The sequence below is a fragment of the Plecotus auritus genome (genome assembly GCF_963455305.1).
Source record: "Plecotus auritus genome assembly, chromosome: 2".
Taxonomy (NCBI): domain Eukaryota; kingdom Metazoa; phylum Chordata; class Mammalia; order Chiroptera; family Vespertilionidae; genus Plecotus; species Plecotus auritus.
The window spans coordinates 4,898,114-4,913,343 of record NC_137771.1 but is presented as its reverse complement, the minus strand read 5'-3'; the positions used below and the strand labels follow the sequence as shown (position 1 = coordinate 4,913,343).

The following is a 15,230-nucleotide window of genomic DNA, read 5'->3' as shown; positions in this document are numbered from 1 at the left end:
ATCGGTGCGTCATCCCTTTTTACGGCCCAATAATACTCCATTGTACGGATAGACCGCATTTTGTTTATCCGTTCATCAGCGGATGGACATCTGGGTTGTTCCCACTTTGGGCGGTTATGAATAATGCTGCTGTGAACATTCATGTTCAAATTTATAGGAGCATGTTTTCATTTCTCTGGGGTCCATGTCTAGGAGTGGAATTGCTGAGTCACTTGGTGACACTAGGTTTAATTTTGCGAGGAACTGGCCAGCTTTTCCCAAGTGGCTGCGCCGTTTTACATTCCTACCAGAAATGGTGGGGGGCTTCTCCGCACCTCTGTCAACACGTATTATTCTCTGTCTTATTGATTTTGGCCATCCCAGTGAGTGAGAAGGGCCCTGAATGTCCTACATCTCAGGGGGGTGCATGTGGGTATGTGTGGGGGTGTGCCCCCTGCCCTTAGAAAATACAGGGTAAGGTGGTGACAGCCCTGGAACCCGCCTTGCCTCCTGGGCACCATCCCCTGCCCCCCCCCTTTTGTCACCCTCACCCCCCGCTGGCCCCAGAGGACGGTGAGGGCTGAGGACCGGAAACTGGAGCCCACCGCTCCTTGACAGGCTGCTTGTCTGCGGCTCTGACCTCCCTGGCCAGAGCTCCTGAGGGATCAGGCGCTGCGCATCCATTTGGCAGACGGAGGAGGGGAAGGCGGAGTTTCACTCGCGGCTTTGCTCTGACCAGGGCTCCTGGCAGGTCCGCTCCTGCTCTGGGGGGCTGACTCCTCTGTCCTCGGGGCACCCTCTGTCCTCCATCCGTCCTGCTCCTCCCTCCTCACAGGAGGTCCTCTTTAGGTCAGACGGGACACTGCTCACAGGAGCACCCGGCTTGCCCCCGAGGGGCCTGTGCCCACGTGGCAGGGTGTGCGTGAATGAAGGTCTTGAATGGAGGCTCCCGACAGTCGTGTCCGGGCCCAGCCCAGTCAGCAGTTCTCTCTGCGGCTGGGTGCTTTTCTGACTCATCCCTGCAATAACTCTGGGAGTGTTACCACCCTCATGACTTTAAAGATGAGGAAACTGCCCTGGCTGGTGTGGCGCATTGGTTGGAGCACCATCCCGGGCATCATCCTGGGTGGCGGGTTTGATTCCTGGTTGGGGCACATGCCCCGGTAGCAGGTTCAGTCCCCAATTGGGGCTCATGTGGGGGGTGCCCTGATTGATGTTTCTCTCTCTCTCTCTCTCTCTCAAATCAATACATTTTTAAAAAAATAAAGATTAGCCAAAACCGGTTTGGCTCAGTGGATAGAGCGTCGGCATGCGGACCGAGGGGTCCCGGGTTCGGTTCCGGTCAAGGGCACGTACCTTGGTTGCGAGCACATCCCCAGTAGGGAGTGTGCAGGAGGCAGCTGATCGATGTTTCTCTCTCATCAGTGTTTCTGACTCTCTATCCCTCTCCCTTCCTCTCTGTAAAAAATCAATAAAATATATTAAAAAAATAAAATAAAGATTAAACTGAAGATGGTGGAAATTAAGCTAGAAGGTGGCAGTGGGCAAATTCCAAGTGAGATCTGCAGAGTCTAAGAGCAGAGTTCTTGCCGCTTCGCTTTTCTCCCGCTCGGCGCGGAGGACGGCCTTAGGTGAAGACTCCGTTTCCTCGCCTGTCAGGGGTTGTGTGTGTCAGGGTGCCAGCTTCTCACTGCGCCCTCTGCCTGTTTCAGCGAAAGTGCAGGGGCTCAGGGACGGACTCAGTGGCCCTAAATAGTTCAAATCGCTTGCATTTTTCCTCTCTGAGTTCTAGGGCTGTTGGCAAATGCAGCCACACAGCAGGAATGCATGGAAGCCATTCAGACACTAGATGGGGTGTTTGAGTGGGTCCTTCTGACCCAATGCATCTCAACCGGGGGCAATCCCCCTCCCCCGGGTTGGGGGGCATTTAGCAATGTCTGGAGACATTAGGGTTGTCACAGATGGGGGAGGGGTGCTCCTACAATGCACACAGGACACCCCCCCATAACAGGGGATTATCCAGCCCCGAGTGCTCCCGTGGCGGAAGCCTGTCCTAACCCCAGGTGAGCAGAGGGCGGGTTTCAGGACCAGGGAGCCGATGAAAGATGTAGATCTTCGGGGTCCATCCCGTCGTCCTACAAGACGTGGAACCAAATTGGGACCCCCTCGGCCCCCTGACCTCACCGTGACCTCTCCTCCCGCAGAGGCTGACGCTGGTGCTTGCCCTGGCCACACTGATCTCGGCCTTCGGGTCCTCCTTCCAGTACGGGTACAATGTGGCCGCTATCAACTCCCCTTCCCAGGTAGGTCTCTGCGGGGAGCGAGACCCGGCCCCCACGACCCAGGGAGGTGGGTTGGAGCAGCCCGGGTCCCAGGGGGGGTGGGTGATGGGCAGGGTGGGACTGCACACACGTGGAGGAAACGCAATGGGTCCTGGAGGAAAGGGACACGGCACAGGCCCCAGGGGACTGGCAGGCACAGGACCAGGGACGAGCCAGGGCCCAGGCCTTGATCTCCCGCAGCCTTGCCATCCAAGGAGGAGTCCGGAGCAGCAGGGATCACCCACTGAACTGGAAGACCAGAGTCCCTCGTCTCTGGTGTTAGAAACATCCGGGCAGTTTGCCTCCCAGAGACCTCGAGCCCTCCCCAGGGGGCCCCTGCTCCTTGCTGTTAATACAATGTCATCCTCCCCCCTTTCCTGCACCTAACTATGTCCATGTCTGTGTGCCCGGGCTGTCCCCTTGCGGGCCCAACAGCTTACGTTGCTCTTTCTGCAAAACCGGGTCAAACTCTGCGGGCCTTCTGTTTTGCTTCGCTCTGCAGCTCATGAAAGAATTTTACAACGAGACCTACTATGATAGGACCAGCAACTACCTGAGCGACTTTTCCTTGACGCTTCTGTGGTCTCTCTCTGTGTCCATGTTCCCCTTCGGAGGCCTCGTCGGGTCCCTCATGGTCGGCTTCTTGGTGAATAAATTTGGGAGGTAAGGAGAGGTGACCTTTCAACCCCGCAAAACGCATACACCCTATCGGAGCTTAAGGCCTAGCCAGCCTCACGCAGACACCCTTACTGTAAGGTGAGGCGAAGCCACGGAGGTGACTTCCGTTTTCTGCTGTGGTCTTAGGACCAGACATGGGCCAAACGTTGGGGTCGTGGGCAAGGTCTGGGGGCTGAGGAGGAAGTGGCAGGTCTCGGGCTCGGGGCGGACACAGAGCGAGCACAGTGCTTCAGGGCCAGGCCTGCTCCCGCTATCTCTGCTCCCCAGACTGGAAGGTTTTGGTGTTTGCTTGTTCGTCTGTTTTTATGTTGTTTTGCACCAAAACCCAAACTGAGTTCTCTCTTTTTTTTTTTTTGCCTTTGGAAGAGGCAAACCTCAGATGACATGGCCAAGAGGTCAGTCCCCATGTAGGTCACAGCACGGGGTTCTTGAACTCTGCCCCCTTCAGACCAAGGAATATGCAGAATTTAGCCCAAATTCAGTTCCTGTGAAACTCCGAAATGGCTGGCATTATCAGGCACTTCCCAGGGCCCCTTTCACTGTCCGTGTGGTGGCTGTCAAGGGGGAGCTTGTATCTTTGCCCCTAATTCTGGAAGCGTTGGAAATTCTGTAATTTGATTCTAAGAAAGGTCCTTAGGTCGTCCCACTGCCCCGTGTAAATTGTGCAGACCCGAGAGACCAGCCTGTGATAAACAGCATTGAAAGCTCCTCCCCTCAACCCCTCTTCACGGGTGAGCGCAGGGAGGCTAAGCGGGATCAAGTCCCCGTTCTTGGCCACAGATCTAACAGCTCAGGAGTCAAGGCCAGGCCGGAACCCGGACTTCGGTTCTTTCTCCGGTCTTTTCAAAAGGAGTCTGCGAATACGAACTCACGGCCGCTGCTCTGGGGTCTCAGGTCCTGGGGTCTTCCCGGGAGCTTGGCATTGAACTCACAGTGTTCCCTGCAGGTCCCCGGGGAACAGGGCACCGGTCAAGTCACAGTGGGACCTGCAGGACCCTCCTCCTTGAGTGAGGGACTTACGGTCCCATCCACACGGGAGCCGACCTCGGCTGGGTCAGCTGTCTGCTTGGGAATGTGATGAATGCTGTTTAACTGCGTGTGGTTTTCTTAACGATTCACAGGTGTTCCTGAAATAACAGCAGCAACTAGCATTTTCTGTGCCGGCCTTTAGCTTGAGTGCTTTTAGGGTTGTTAATTCCTCTAATCCAGGGGTCCTCAAACTTTTTAAACAGGGAGCCAGTTCACTGTCCCTCAGACCGCTGGAGGGCCGGACTATAGTTTTAAAAAAAAAACTATGAACAAATTCCTATGTGCACTGCGGGCCCGGGACGCGTCGGCTGCTAAGAAGGACAGGCAGCAGCACCCGGCGGGCCGGATAAATGTCCTCGGCGGGCCGCATGTGGCCCGCGGGCTGTAGTTTGAGAACCCCTGCAATCCTTAGAAAAGCTCCACCCCCTTTTCAAAGACGGGAAGTCGAGGCACAGAGAGATGCTGTAGCAATGCAAGATGACACCGCTGGGGGGCAATTTCGCTTCTGAGCCCGAGCGAGTCACCACCACCCTGTCCTCTGTTATATCAGGCAAACAGCTTCTCAATTCATTGTTTTACTTTTTATTCATACATACAGTAGTATATTTTTTAACATAAAAATTTTCATTGTTCAAGTGGTCAACTTTAGTTTACAGTTTTTGTTTTTTATGTCTTAAGACAGCCTTTTACCTTCCTAGAGACATAGGATAGTATTCTATAATTTAAAAAATAATTCAACAGTTTTGTTTTTCCTAGATAGACCTGGAATTTTATTTTGTATATGGTGAGTGCTGAGAGAAAGCTAATTTTTTTTGCACCTAAAATCTGTATAATTTTGTTACCAGTGTCACCCCAATCCTATCTAATAAAAGAGTAATATGCAAATTGGCTGTACCTCTGCTACGCCCACAAGCCATGCCCACCAGCCAATCAGGAGCGAGTATGCAAATTAACCCAACCAAGATGGCTGCGGCCACGGAACAAGCAGGAGTCTTGGGTTTCCCTGGCAATGGGGGAAGCCAAGCTCCCGCAGCCCTGGCCTCCACTCAAGGCTACAAAGTTTCAATTATAGAAGATAAATAAATCCCAGATACCAGGGCCTCCTGGGTCACTGGGGGGGCGTGGCCAGCCTGCAAACCACCACAGGCCCCTCTCCCAGGCTGCCCCACGCCCCAAAGGAACCCCCACCCTGATCTGGGACACCCTTCAGGGCAAACCAGCCAGCCCCCACCCGTGCACCAGGCCTCTATCCTCCTATCTAATAAAAAAGTAATATGCAGATTAACCGTCACTCCAACACACAAGATGGCTGCCCCCATGTGGACACAAGATGGCCACCACAAGATGGCCAGCAGGGGAGGGCAATTGGGAGGGACCAGGCCTGCAGGGGAGAGCAGTTGGGGGGGACCAGGCCTGCAGGGGAGGGCAGTTGGGGGGACCAGGCCTGCAGGGGAGGGCAGTTGGGGGGGACCAGGCCTACAGGGGAGGGCAGTTAGGTGTGACCAGGCCTACAGGGGAGGGCAGTTAGGGGCAATCAGGCTGGCAGGGGAGCAGTTAGGCATCAATCAGGCTGTCAGGGGAGTGGTTAGGGGGTGATCAGGCTGGCAGGCAGAAGCGGTTAGGGGCAATCAGGAAGGCAGGCAGGCAAGCAGTTGGGAGCCAGCAGTCCTGGATTGCCCGTTTAGGCCCAATCCTACTATTGGGCCTAAACAGGCAGTTGGACATCCTTCAAGGGGTCCCAGATTGGAGAGGGTGCAGGCTGGGCTGAGGGACATGCCCCCACCCCCCCATGCACGAATTTCGTGCACCAGGCCTCTAGTAAATTCAATAAAAAGGAAAAAAAATAAAATTAAACACAGTGACTACTGATAGGAAAGAAAAAAAAAACACTAATTTTTTTCCATGTGAAAAGTCCATTGTTCTTAAATTTCTTATTCGTGTTCCTTTACTCTTCTGTGTTAATTTTTAAACCATTTTATCAAAATCCCTGAAAAAGATTTCATGTTTGTCGTAGGATTTTAGGAGACTTCACCTTTATCAGCTTACATAAGTTCTATTTATAGTTTGTTAATGCTGTTTTTTTAAAAATATATATTATATTGATTTTTTACAGAGAGGGAGGGAGAGGGATAGTTAGAAACATTGATGAGAGAGAAAAATCAACCAACTGCCTCCTGCACACCCCCTACTGGGGATGTGCCCACAACCAAGGTACATGCCCTTGACCGGAATCGAATCTGGGACCCTTGAGTCCGAAGGCCGACGCTCTATCCACTGAGCCAAACCGGTTAGGGCTAATGCTGTTTTTTTTAAATTATAATATCAAATTTTATGGTCTTCTTTTGCAGCTTCAATTGATAATCTTATATTTTCCCCAGTATAACCTTTTTTAAAAATATATATATATATTTTTTTTTAAATATATTTTATTGATTTTTATACAGAGAGGAAGGGAGAGGGATAGAGAGTTAGAAACATCGATGAGAGAGAAACATCGATCAGCTGCCTCCTGCACGCCCCCTACTGGGGATGTGCCCGCAACCAAGGTACATGCCCTTGACGGGAATCGAACCTGGGACCCTTGAGTCCGCAGGCCGACGCTCTATCCACTGAGCCAAACCGGTTTCGGCAAAAATATATATATATTTTATTGATTTTTTTTTTACAGAGAGGAAGGGAGAGGGACAGAGAGTTAGAAACATCGATCAGCTGCCTCTTGCACACCCCCCACTGGGGATGTGCCCGCAACCAAGGTACATGCCCTTGACGGGAATCGAACCTGGGACCCTTCAGTCCGCAGGCTGACGCTCTATCCACTGAGCCAAACCGGTCAGGGCCCCCAGTATAACCTTTTTTTAAATATATTTTTTATTGATTTCAGAGAGGAAGGGAGGAGAGAAACACTAATGATGAGAAACATTGATCGGCTGCCTCCTGCACGCCCCTTACTGGGAATTGAGCCCGAAACCCAGACATGTGCCCTTGACCAGAATTCAACCCAGGTCCCTTAAGTCCGCAGGCTGACACTCTACCCACTGAGCCAAAGCAGCTAGGGCTCCAGTATAATCTTTAATATGGTGTTTATATATGCCCAAGAATTCCATCGAGGACTTTGGCATCTATGTTGGTAAGTGAGGTTGGCTCATACTTTTCTTCTAATGTTCTTACCCAGTTGGGTTTTCAGATTATACCCAAATCATGTCAGTCTATGACTGCAAAGCCTTGTACTGTATTCCTGGATACTGGATACTGCTGTCACCAGGCACACACTTGGTGAGCCTCAGGCCAAACTGGTTCTTACTTTTGTTTTGTTGTTAATGTATTGATTTTTAGAAAGAGAGAGGAAGGAGGGGAGAGAGAGAGAAACACTGATTTGTTGTTCCACTCATCGATGTATTCACTGGTTGCTTCTTGCATGTGCCTTGACTGGAGTTGTGCCCACAGCCCTTGGTGTATCAGGACCATGCTCTCACCAACTGAGCTGCCTGGCCAGGGCCCGGCCCGGCTGACGCGCTGTCCTCTGCAGGAAAGGGACCTTGCTACTGAACAACTTCTTCTCCATCGTGCCCGCCGTCTTGATGGGATCCAGCGAAGCTGCCCACTCCTTTGAGATTATCATTTTCTCCAGGCTGCTGGTGGGCATATGTGCGGGTAAGCCAGGTGGCACTGCACCGCCGGGCAGTGATTGACAACCGTCACGAGGAGGGAGGACGGGCGCCAATCTGGGGTCTCTAAGGCCAGACTCACGCTGTCCCTCTGTGCTGAGCGAGCCAGGCTCGAACCCCTCCGTCTGGCGCTTACGTCCGGCTCCAGTGCCGACAGTGGGCAGATCTCCCCTGTGATGTTTCCTGTGAAGCAAGCTGTTCTTTGAAAGACTGAGGCACAGAATCTTAGCTTCCAGAGGGTCCTTCCACCCCAATCCTTTATCCCGGTGTGTTCTCAGCAGCAGGTCGGGACCAGCGAGTGGGTGATGACATCTGTTTAGAGAGCAATGTTTCTGTGTGTGTGTGTGATTGTTAATCCTCACCCAAGGATATTTTTCCATTGATTTTTAGAGAGAGTGGAAGGGAGGGGGAGAGATGGAGCAAAACATCAGTGTGAGAGACACATCGATTGGTTGCCTCCCACATGTGCCCCGACCAGAGGATAGAGCCTGCAACCCAGGTGTGTGCCCTTGACCAGAATCAAACCCAGGACCCTTCAGTCTGAGGGTCAACGCTCTATCCACTGAGCCACACCAGCTCGGGAAGTGAGCAACGTTTTGTTTTTTAACTAGAGTCCACTGAGCCACTGTCTTTTGAAACTTTGGTTCCAGTTATCTATCTGCGTCCGCATGGGAGACCCGGGTTGCCATGTAAAATGTATTTCTGTAGCTTTTACTGTGGGTTGTGGCCAAAAAAGCTTGAGGAACAACCGAATGCCTGGGTCCCTCTAACGGAAGGAGATAACGGTAGCAACCTCTCCACTTTTATAAAGAATTGAGAGTTTGCCAAGGGCTGATCGTGGCTTCTATCTCACTCCCTCCCTCAACGCCCACCTGCTGGGCAGGGGAAGGGCCTGCCTGCGGCCTCCCCCCTTGGCAACCCTGGAGCTGCTCTGCAAACCCCGCAGAGCTGGGCCGCCCAGGCTGTCCTGCTGGCGGCTATGGGAAACTCCCTACAGTGGCTTCCGACTGAAGAGGGGTGGGGAGAGCCTGCGGGGGCCTCCCTCGAGCCCATGCTCTCCCCTAGACAGTGTTTGCCAGGCCGCTCAAGGTGAGCGAGGGGTGGAGTTAGGAGGCACCTCACTTATCTGCTCCATCCGCCCTGGCATTGCCAAGTAACTGTTTCTCCTTCCAAACACGGGGACAGGGACAGATAATTTGGCCGATGTCAGCGAACCCCTTCCCTGGAGTTAACTGAGCACAGGGGAGACTTGAGGCTTTTCTTCTCTGAGACCAAGCCCGTTAGGGGGGAGGCCTGAAGCCAGGCTGGCTCGTGCCCCCAGGTGACACCAGTCAAAGAAAGTAAGGCACCTCTTTGGTCAGACTACATTCTCCTTCCTCAGAGTTCAGAGGACCAGGAATTCAAAGGGGTGTTTGCTTACTTGGGCAGTTTTCTGAAAGTTTCAGCCCAATTACGTGACTGCTGAGTAAGAACAAGTGTGCTGGAGGCCGCGGCCCGTCCCCGCCACCCCGGGGCTTGCTGATCGTGTGCCGTTTCACCCTCCTCCAGGTCTGTCTTCCAACGTCGTCCCTATGTACCTGGGGGAGCTGGCCCCCAAGAACCTGAGGGGGGCCCTGGGGGTGGTGCCCCAGCTCTTCATCACCGTGGGCATCCTCGTGGCCCAGATCCTGGGCCTTCGGAGTGTCCTCGCAAACCAGAAAGGTAAGCGCGGCCGCCTCCGGGCCTCAGCCCTCCCTCCGCTCGGTGGACGGCCGTTCTGCGAGCTGCTTCTCCCTGCTCGGCTGGCTGTCCCTCCGGCCCCCACGCTGCCCTGGCCCCCCGAGGTGCTGGTGACAGACCAGCTGACATGCTCTAGTCCCTCTTAGGACCCGGGTGAGGTGGCTTTGAGGGAGCACGAAGCCGCCTGACTGTCTCCTGGCCTGATGGTGGTGTCCCTACCAGGCCAAGGCAGAGTCAGTGTTCCGTTTCTGGACTGTCTGCAGCGGGGCCCACCGGGCAGGCGATGGCGCCCAGCGTGGCACTGGGGAGACAGGCGCCTGTGAGTCTGGCTTCCTTGCCAGTGCAGCGTGGAATTCGTGTTGTGAACTCACCACGATCTGTGTTTCCGTTCTGCCACACGGGCTGGCACCGCTCCCGGGTTTTGTTCACCAGTCGGCGATGCTCTGACCATTCTAGTTTGCGTGCCCGGGTGGCCCGGGCCTCCCCCTGAGCAGGACAGCGGGGTCGGAGCTGAAGGCCCGGCACCCCCAGCTCCTGCTGGCCTGTCCTCCAGGGACGCCACGTGTCCACACGACCGTGGAGACTTCCCAGTCGCCCACATTCTCGCCAGCTCTTGGCGGTGTTGGTCCCCCTGGTAGGTGCGCACTGGCGGGTCATCACCGGCCTTGTGTACGCGTCCGCAGGGTGTTTGTTAAGCGCCCTCCTGGGTGCTGGGGTCACGGGGATGAGAACCGCTCCCGGGAGAACCCATCCGGGTGATGGGGCAGGGTGGCCAGCTGGGTGCTGTGGGGCCAGGGGGCGAGAGGCAGGGTCGTTGGCTGGGGCCTCTGAGAGTGGCGTCCATCCCCCTTGCAGGCTGGCCCATCCTCCTCGGGGTGACTGGGATCCCCGCAGCTCTGCAGCTTCTGCTGCTGCCCTTCTTCCCGGAGAGCCCCAGGTACCTGCTGGTCCAGAAGAAAAACCACGAAGCGGCCAGGAAAGGTGAGGCTCTCCTGGGGGAGGCGGGGGGCAAGGGAGGACAGGGCCGCAGTGTCCTTGCTCCGGGGAAGCTGTGGGCCCCCCTCAGACGCTGCCCCCCCTGGTCCCCTCCCTCAGCCCTGAGGAGGGTGCGCGGCTGGGACGACGTGGAGGACGAGATGGAGGAGATCCGGCTGGAGGACGAGGCCGAGAAGGCCGCGGGCTTCATCTCCGTGGTGAAGCTGTTCAGGATCAGGTCCTTGCGCTGGCAGCTCATCTCCATCATCGTCCTCATGGGCGGCCAGCAGCTGTCGGGAGTGAACGCGGTAGGGGGCGGCCTGGGGTGGGGCGGCCTGGGGTGGGGGCGGCCTGGGGTTGGGGAGGCCTGGGGTGGGGCGGCCTGGGGTGGGGCGGCCTGGGATGGGGGCGGCCTGGGGTGGGGGGCGGCCTGGGGTGGGGGCGGCCTGGGGTGGGGGCGGCCTGGGGTGGGGCGGCCTGGGGTGGGGCGGCCTGGGGTGGGGGCGGCCTGGGGTGGGGGCGGCCTGGGGTGGGGGAGGCCTGGGGTGGGGGCGGCCTGGGGTGGGGGAGGCCTGGGGTGGGGCGGCCTGGGGTGGGGCGGCCTGGGATGGAGGCGGCCTGGGGTGGGGCGGCCTGGGATGGGGGCGGCCTGGGATGGGGGCGGCCTGGGGTGGGGCGGCCTGGGGTGGCAGTGGCCTGGGTTGGGGGCGGCCTGGAGTGGGGCGGCCTGGGGTGGGGGCGGCCTGGGGTGGGGGCGGCCTGGGGTGGGGGAGGCCTGGGGTGGGGCGGCCTGGGGTGGGGCGGCCTGGGATGGAGGCGGCCTGGGGTGGGGCGGCCTGGGATGGGGGCGGCCTGGGATGGGGGCGGCCTGGGGTGGGGCGGCCTGGGGTGGCAGTGGCCTGGGTTGGGGGCGGCCTGGAGTGGGGGGGAGGGGGAGGGGGGCAGGCTGGGCCAGGGCTGCAGGCAGGCGTGGCCTGGCCAGCCCACCAGCCTCACGGTTGCCTTCCAGATCTACTACTACGCGGACGAGATCTACAAGAACGCGGGGGTGGCAGAAGATAACGTCCAGTATGTGACGGCGGGCACGGGGGCTGTCAACGTGGTGATAACCATTTTGGCCGTGAGTGTCCTGGGGAGCTGAGTGCCCTCGGCCGCCCAGGATGGAGGGCGCCTCGAGAGTGGGGGTCCTGGCCCAGGAAGGAGCCCTCAGTCCCTTCCCGTGTCGCCTCTGGGCCCTGCTCAGGGGACAGCCTGTCTCTTACGGGAGGTGGCCTGTGGCTCTTCAAAGACGGAGAGAACCCCGCCCCCAGCCCCAGAGCTCCCACTGTGCGAGTGGCGCTTCCTGGAGGCCACTGCCCATGCCAGGGCCCCAACATGAAGGAGCAAAGGGGACCCCGGGACTGCACAGCGCTGGGCCCACTGGCCATTCAGGGGCGCACCCCTGGGGGCACAGAAGGGGTGTGCGCAATGGGCGGGCGAGGAGCTTCCTGCAAAGGCCGCTCCCGGGCCAGGGTGTGGGGGGGGACGGCTCGCGGCTCCTGAGCCCCCACTTTCCCTGGCCCCTCCCCTCCAGGTGTTCGTGGTGGAGCTTTTGGGGCGGAGAATCCTGCTGCTCCTGGGCTTCTCCATCTGTTTCACCGCCTGCTGCGTGCTCACGGCCGCTCTGGTTCTGCAGGTGAGGGGGTGCGGCCCCCGTGCCCCGCCCCCGGCAGCCCACTGCCCACTTCCTGCCCGTTTTCCAGTGGCAAGAGGTGGCACTTCCTTGAAGGAGGAGCCCGGTGCCATCCTTGCTCGGCCGGGCAGAGCAGCCGGCCCTCTGGGAGCCGAGATTCCTGGCGCGCCCTGTCCCAGGCTGTCCCTGCACGGCCCGGTGTGACCCAGCTCTGTTTCCCCCACAGACCACCATCTCCTGGATGCCTTACCTCAGCATCGTCTGTGTCCTCTCCTACGTCATAGGACATGCCCTGGGGCCCAGTATGTACCCAGAGCTGGTTCTGCCTCCACTGCCCTCTCCCGCACCATCGGCCGTAGGAGCTCCCGGCTTGAGCTCCCGGGAGGGGCTCTGGGGCCCCTGTTCCTGCTGCAGGGGGGGTTGGGCAGAGCCTACTGAGAGCGGAAACGGTAAAGCGGCCGTGGAGGCTGAAACACGCCGCCCCGTGGGGTTGGGGTTGAGAGCCTCACAGATGGTCAGCCCTTGAGGGACTTCGTAGGATGTTGTGCTGAATTCTGGCTTCTGGCCTTCTCCCCCTGCTGCTGCACCTGGGGTCCTGGGGGCTCGCCACGCCCGCCCCGCACCACACCCCAAGGCCCCTGGCACCCAGCAGGGGCACAGGACCCTCGGTGGGCTTGCTCTGCCTTCAGCGGGTGCCGCTCTCCCTCCCCCCCCCCCCCCCCCCCCGCAGGTCCCATCCCCGCGCTGATTATCACCGAGATCTTCCTGCAGTCCTCCCGCTCCTCCGCCTTCATGGTGGGGGGCAGCGTCCACTGGCTCTGCAACTTCAGCGTGGGCTTGCTCTTCCCCTTCATTCAGGTGAGGGCGGCCTGGGGCCCTGGGCCCACGGAATCCCCCCGCGGGAACGGGGACGCCTTTTCCGGAAGGTGAGCCTGGCTGCCCTTCCCACAGGAGGGCCTCGGGCCCTACAGCTTCATCATCTTCGCTGGGGTGTGTTTCCTCACCGCCACCTTCATATTCCTGGTGATCCCCGAGACCAAGTCCAAGACATTCATGGAGATCAACCAGACCTTCGCCAAGATGAACAACGTGTCCGAGGTGTACCCAGAAAATGAGGAACTAAGGGAAATTCCGGAGGAACGGAAGAAACTTCCGGAGGAAATAGAACTTCCGGAGGAGGCTGAACTTCCGGGGGAACCAAAGGTTGCGGAGGAACAAAAGGAGCTTCCGGACAAACTCAAGTCCGTGTCAGAGGAACTCAAGGCCGTGTCGGAGGGACTGAAGGAGCTCCCGGAGAAGCTGAAGTCCGTGTCGGAGGAGCTGAAGGCGGTTTCAGAGGCGCTGAAGGCCGTGTCGGAGGGCCTGCCAGAGGAACCCAAGCAGCTTCCGCCCTCCACCGTGAAGCTGTAACCGGGAGGGGGAGCCTGCTGAGTGGTCCGCGTGGAGCCCCCTTCTTGGGCTTTTGTCTGAGTCGTCGTTGTCTATAAATATCCCGAACTAGGACAGTCCAGCTGGGATGCCCGAAGGGCTTCTGTGCCGTTATTAAAGCCAGACTGACCCATCCCCAGGCCCAGGTCACAGTGAGCAGCCGTCCTCCCGCCATGGCTGGGTCAGCCATTGTGTGGCTGCTGTAACACCAGCTTTTAGGACAACACGCATTCGTATGGTGGTGGGATCGAAGGAATCAAATTTGGCCAGAGAAGCAATCCTTTCTCCAGTCCCATGGGTCTTCTGGGGGCCCCGGGCCTGTGTTCAGAGCAGAATTCATCCTCTTGTCGGATCCATCTCCAGAATCACCACTCTCGGAAAGTGTGAGATCACACGTAACGATGTCCAGGAAGTTGGAGGACAGGTCCCTATGGAGACTTTAACCAAGTCAGGGATTCTTAATCCTAAATTACATTGTTAGAGGACAATGGAATTGCCTCTGTATACGCAATAAAACAAATGTGATCATTTTTCACCAAGATGTGCTTCTTTTCTATGAGCAGGTGGGAGGAGGCGGGTATTCCCGGCTGCTTCAAGCAGTTTGACTGCACTGGAGTGTAAGCCCATTGAGGACACGGGTTTGTCCTGTTTTGCTTATCCCAGAATCCCCACTGCCTGGAGCAGGCATGAAGGAGGCGCTCAGGCAATATCTCCTGAAAGAGGGGGAGCAATGAGAGATGAGGTGGTTGCAGCGTTGTGAGCTTTTAAATTTGAGATTGGGGAAGCCTCTGCATGTCTTCAGGTACATAGGGAACACCAAGAGGTCCTAAAGGTGAGATGGGGAAGGAGGGAGGGAGAGAGGGAGGGAGGGTGGAAAGGAAGGAGGGAAGTGGGTGTGCCCTCCACAGATGCAGCAGAGCTCAAAGAGGGCATGTGCAAGAAGATGGAGAAAACTTTGAGTCTCATGGGAAAGGAAAGTGGAGAGAACACCTACTGAATAGAAAATCTGGTATTGGGAGGGGAGGCCAAAAGCTCAGGACCAGGTGGGACAGAAGTGGGATTGGGAACAGCTTTTGTGGGGGTAAAATGATAAATAACTTATAAGAGTGTTGAAGACACAGACAAAGTAAAAAGCAAAATGCTGGGGTTGAACCATCCTTGACCTTCTGCAGCAGGGATCTGCAGTGTGGAGGGGCCACAAAAACAGCCAAAGATGGAAGCTCTCAACTGAGGAGCAGTAAGGCTGGCATGTGAAAAGTCAAGGAACTGTGGTGTTATTAATTCAGTTCAGGTTACCGGCAACGTCTCACACACAGTAAAGCTGTGGAGTCCGTGACTCTGGAGGTCTACTCCCTCAGGTCAGCCTTGGTTCTGCCACTCAGTAACTGCATATCTTGGCTTGAACTTTTCTGTACCTTCTGGCTTTTCTGTACCTCAGTGTCCTCTTCTGTTAAATGGGAGTAATAATAAATGTCTCACATGGCTGGTTATGAGAATTCAATGATGTGTTTGTAGTGTTTAGATCAGTGCCTGGGGTATATTAAACACTTAGTTATTTTTTAATTAATTTAATTTAATTGTTGTTGAAAGTATTACATATGCCCTCCTTTTTCCTCCATTGACCCCTTTTAGCCCACCCCCACTGCCCTCCCCAGGCCTTCACCACCCTATCGTCTATGTCTATGGGTAATGCATATACGCATTTAAGTTCTTTGATCTCTTCTCACCCACCCACCCTCCCCCACCTTCCCTCTGAGGAGCCAC

At 56.7% G+C, this 15,230-nt stretch overlaps 1 protein-coding gene across 2 annotated transcripts in view; it reads left to right on the top strand.

Annotated features, from left to right (window-relative positions):
* LOC308242034 (G-protein coupled receptor 157-like) overlaps positions 1-14,003 on the top strand; it is a 42,509-nt gene extending 28,506 nt beyond the window's left edge. For both annotated transcript variants that reach the window (XM_080655838.1, XM_080655836.1), the window contains 11 exons: positions 2,184-2,282; positions 2,803-2,963; positions 7,534-7,658; positions 9,221-9,373; positions 10,247-10,372; positions 10,487-10,674; positions 11,376-11,486; positions 11,940-12,041; positions 12,265-12,340; positions 12,769-12,896; positions 12,990-14,003. In XM_080655838.1, coding sequence (XP_080511964.1) covers positions 2,184-2,282; positions 2,803-2,963; positions 7,534-7,658; positions 9,221-9,373; positions 10,247-10,372; positions 10,487-10,674; positions 11,376-11,486; positions 11,940-12,041; positions 12,265-12,340; positions 12,769-12,896; positions 12,990-13,448 — 1,728 coding nt within the window. In that variant the 3' untranslated portion in view covers positions 13,449-14,003. The remainder of the gene's footprint in view (positions 1-2,183; positions 2,283-2,802; positions 2,964-7,533; positions 7,659-9,220; positions 9,374-10,246; positions 10,373-10,486; positions 10,675-11,375; positions 11,487-11,939; positions 12,042-12,264; positions 12,341-12,768; positions 12,897-12,989) is intronic.
* Positions 14,004-15,230: the final 1,227 nt, after the last annotated feature.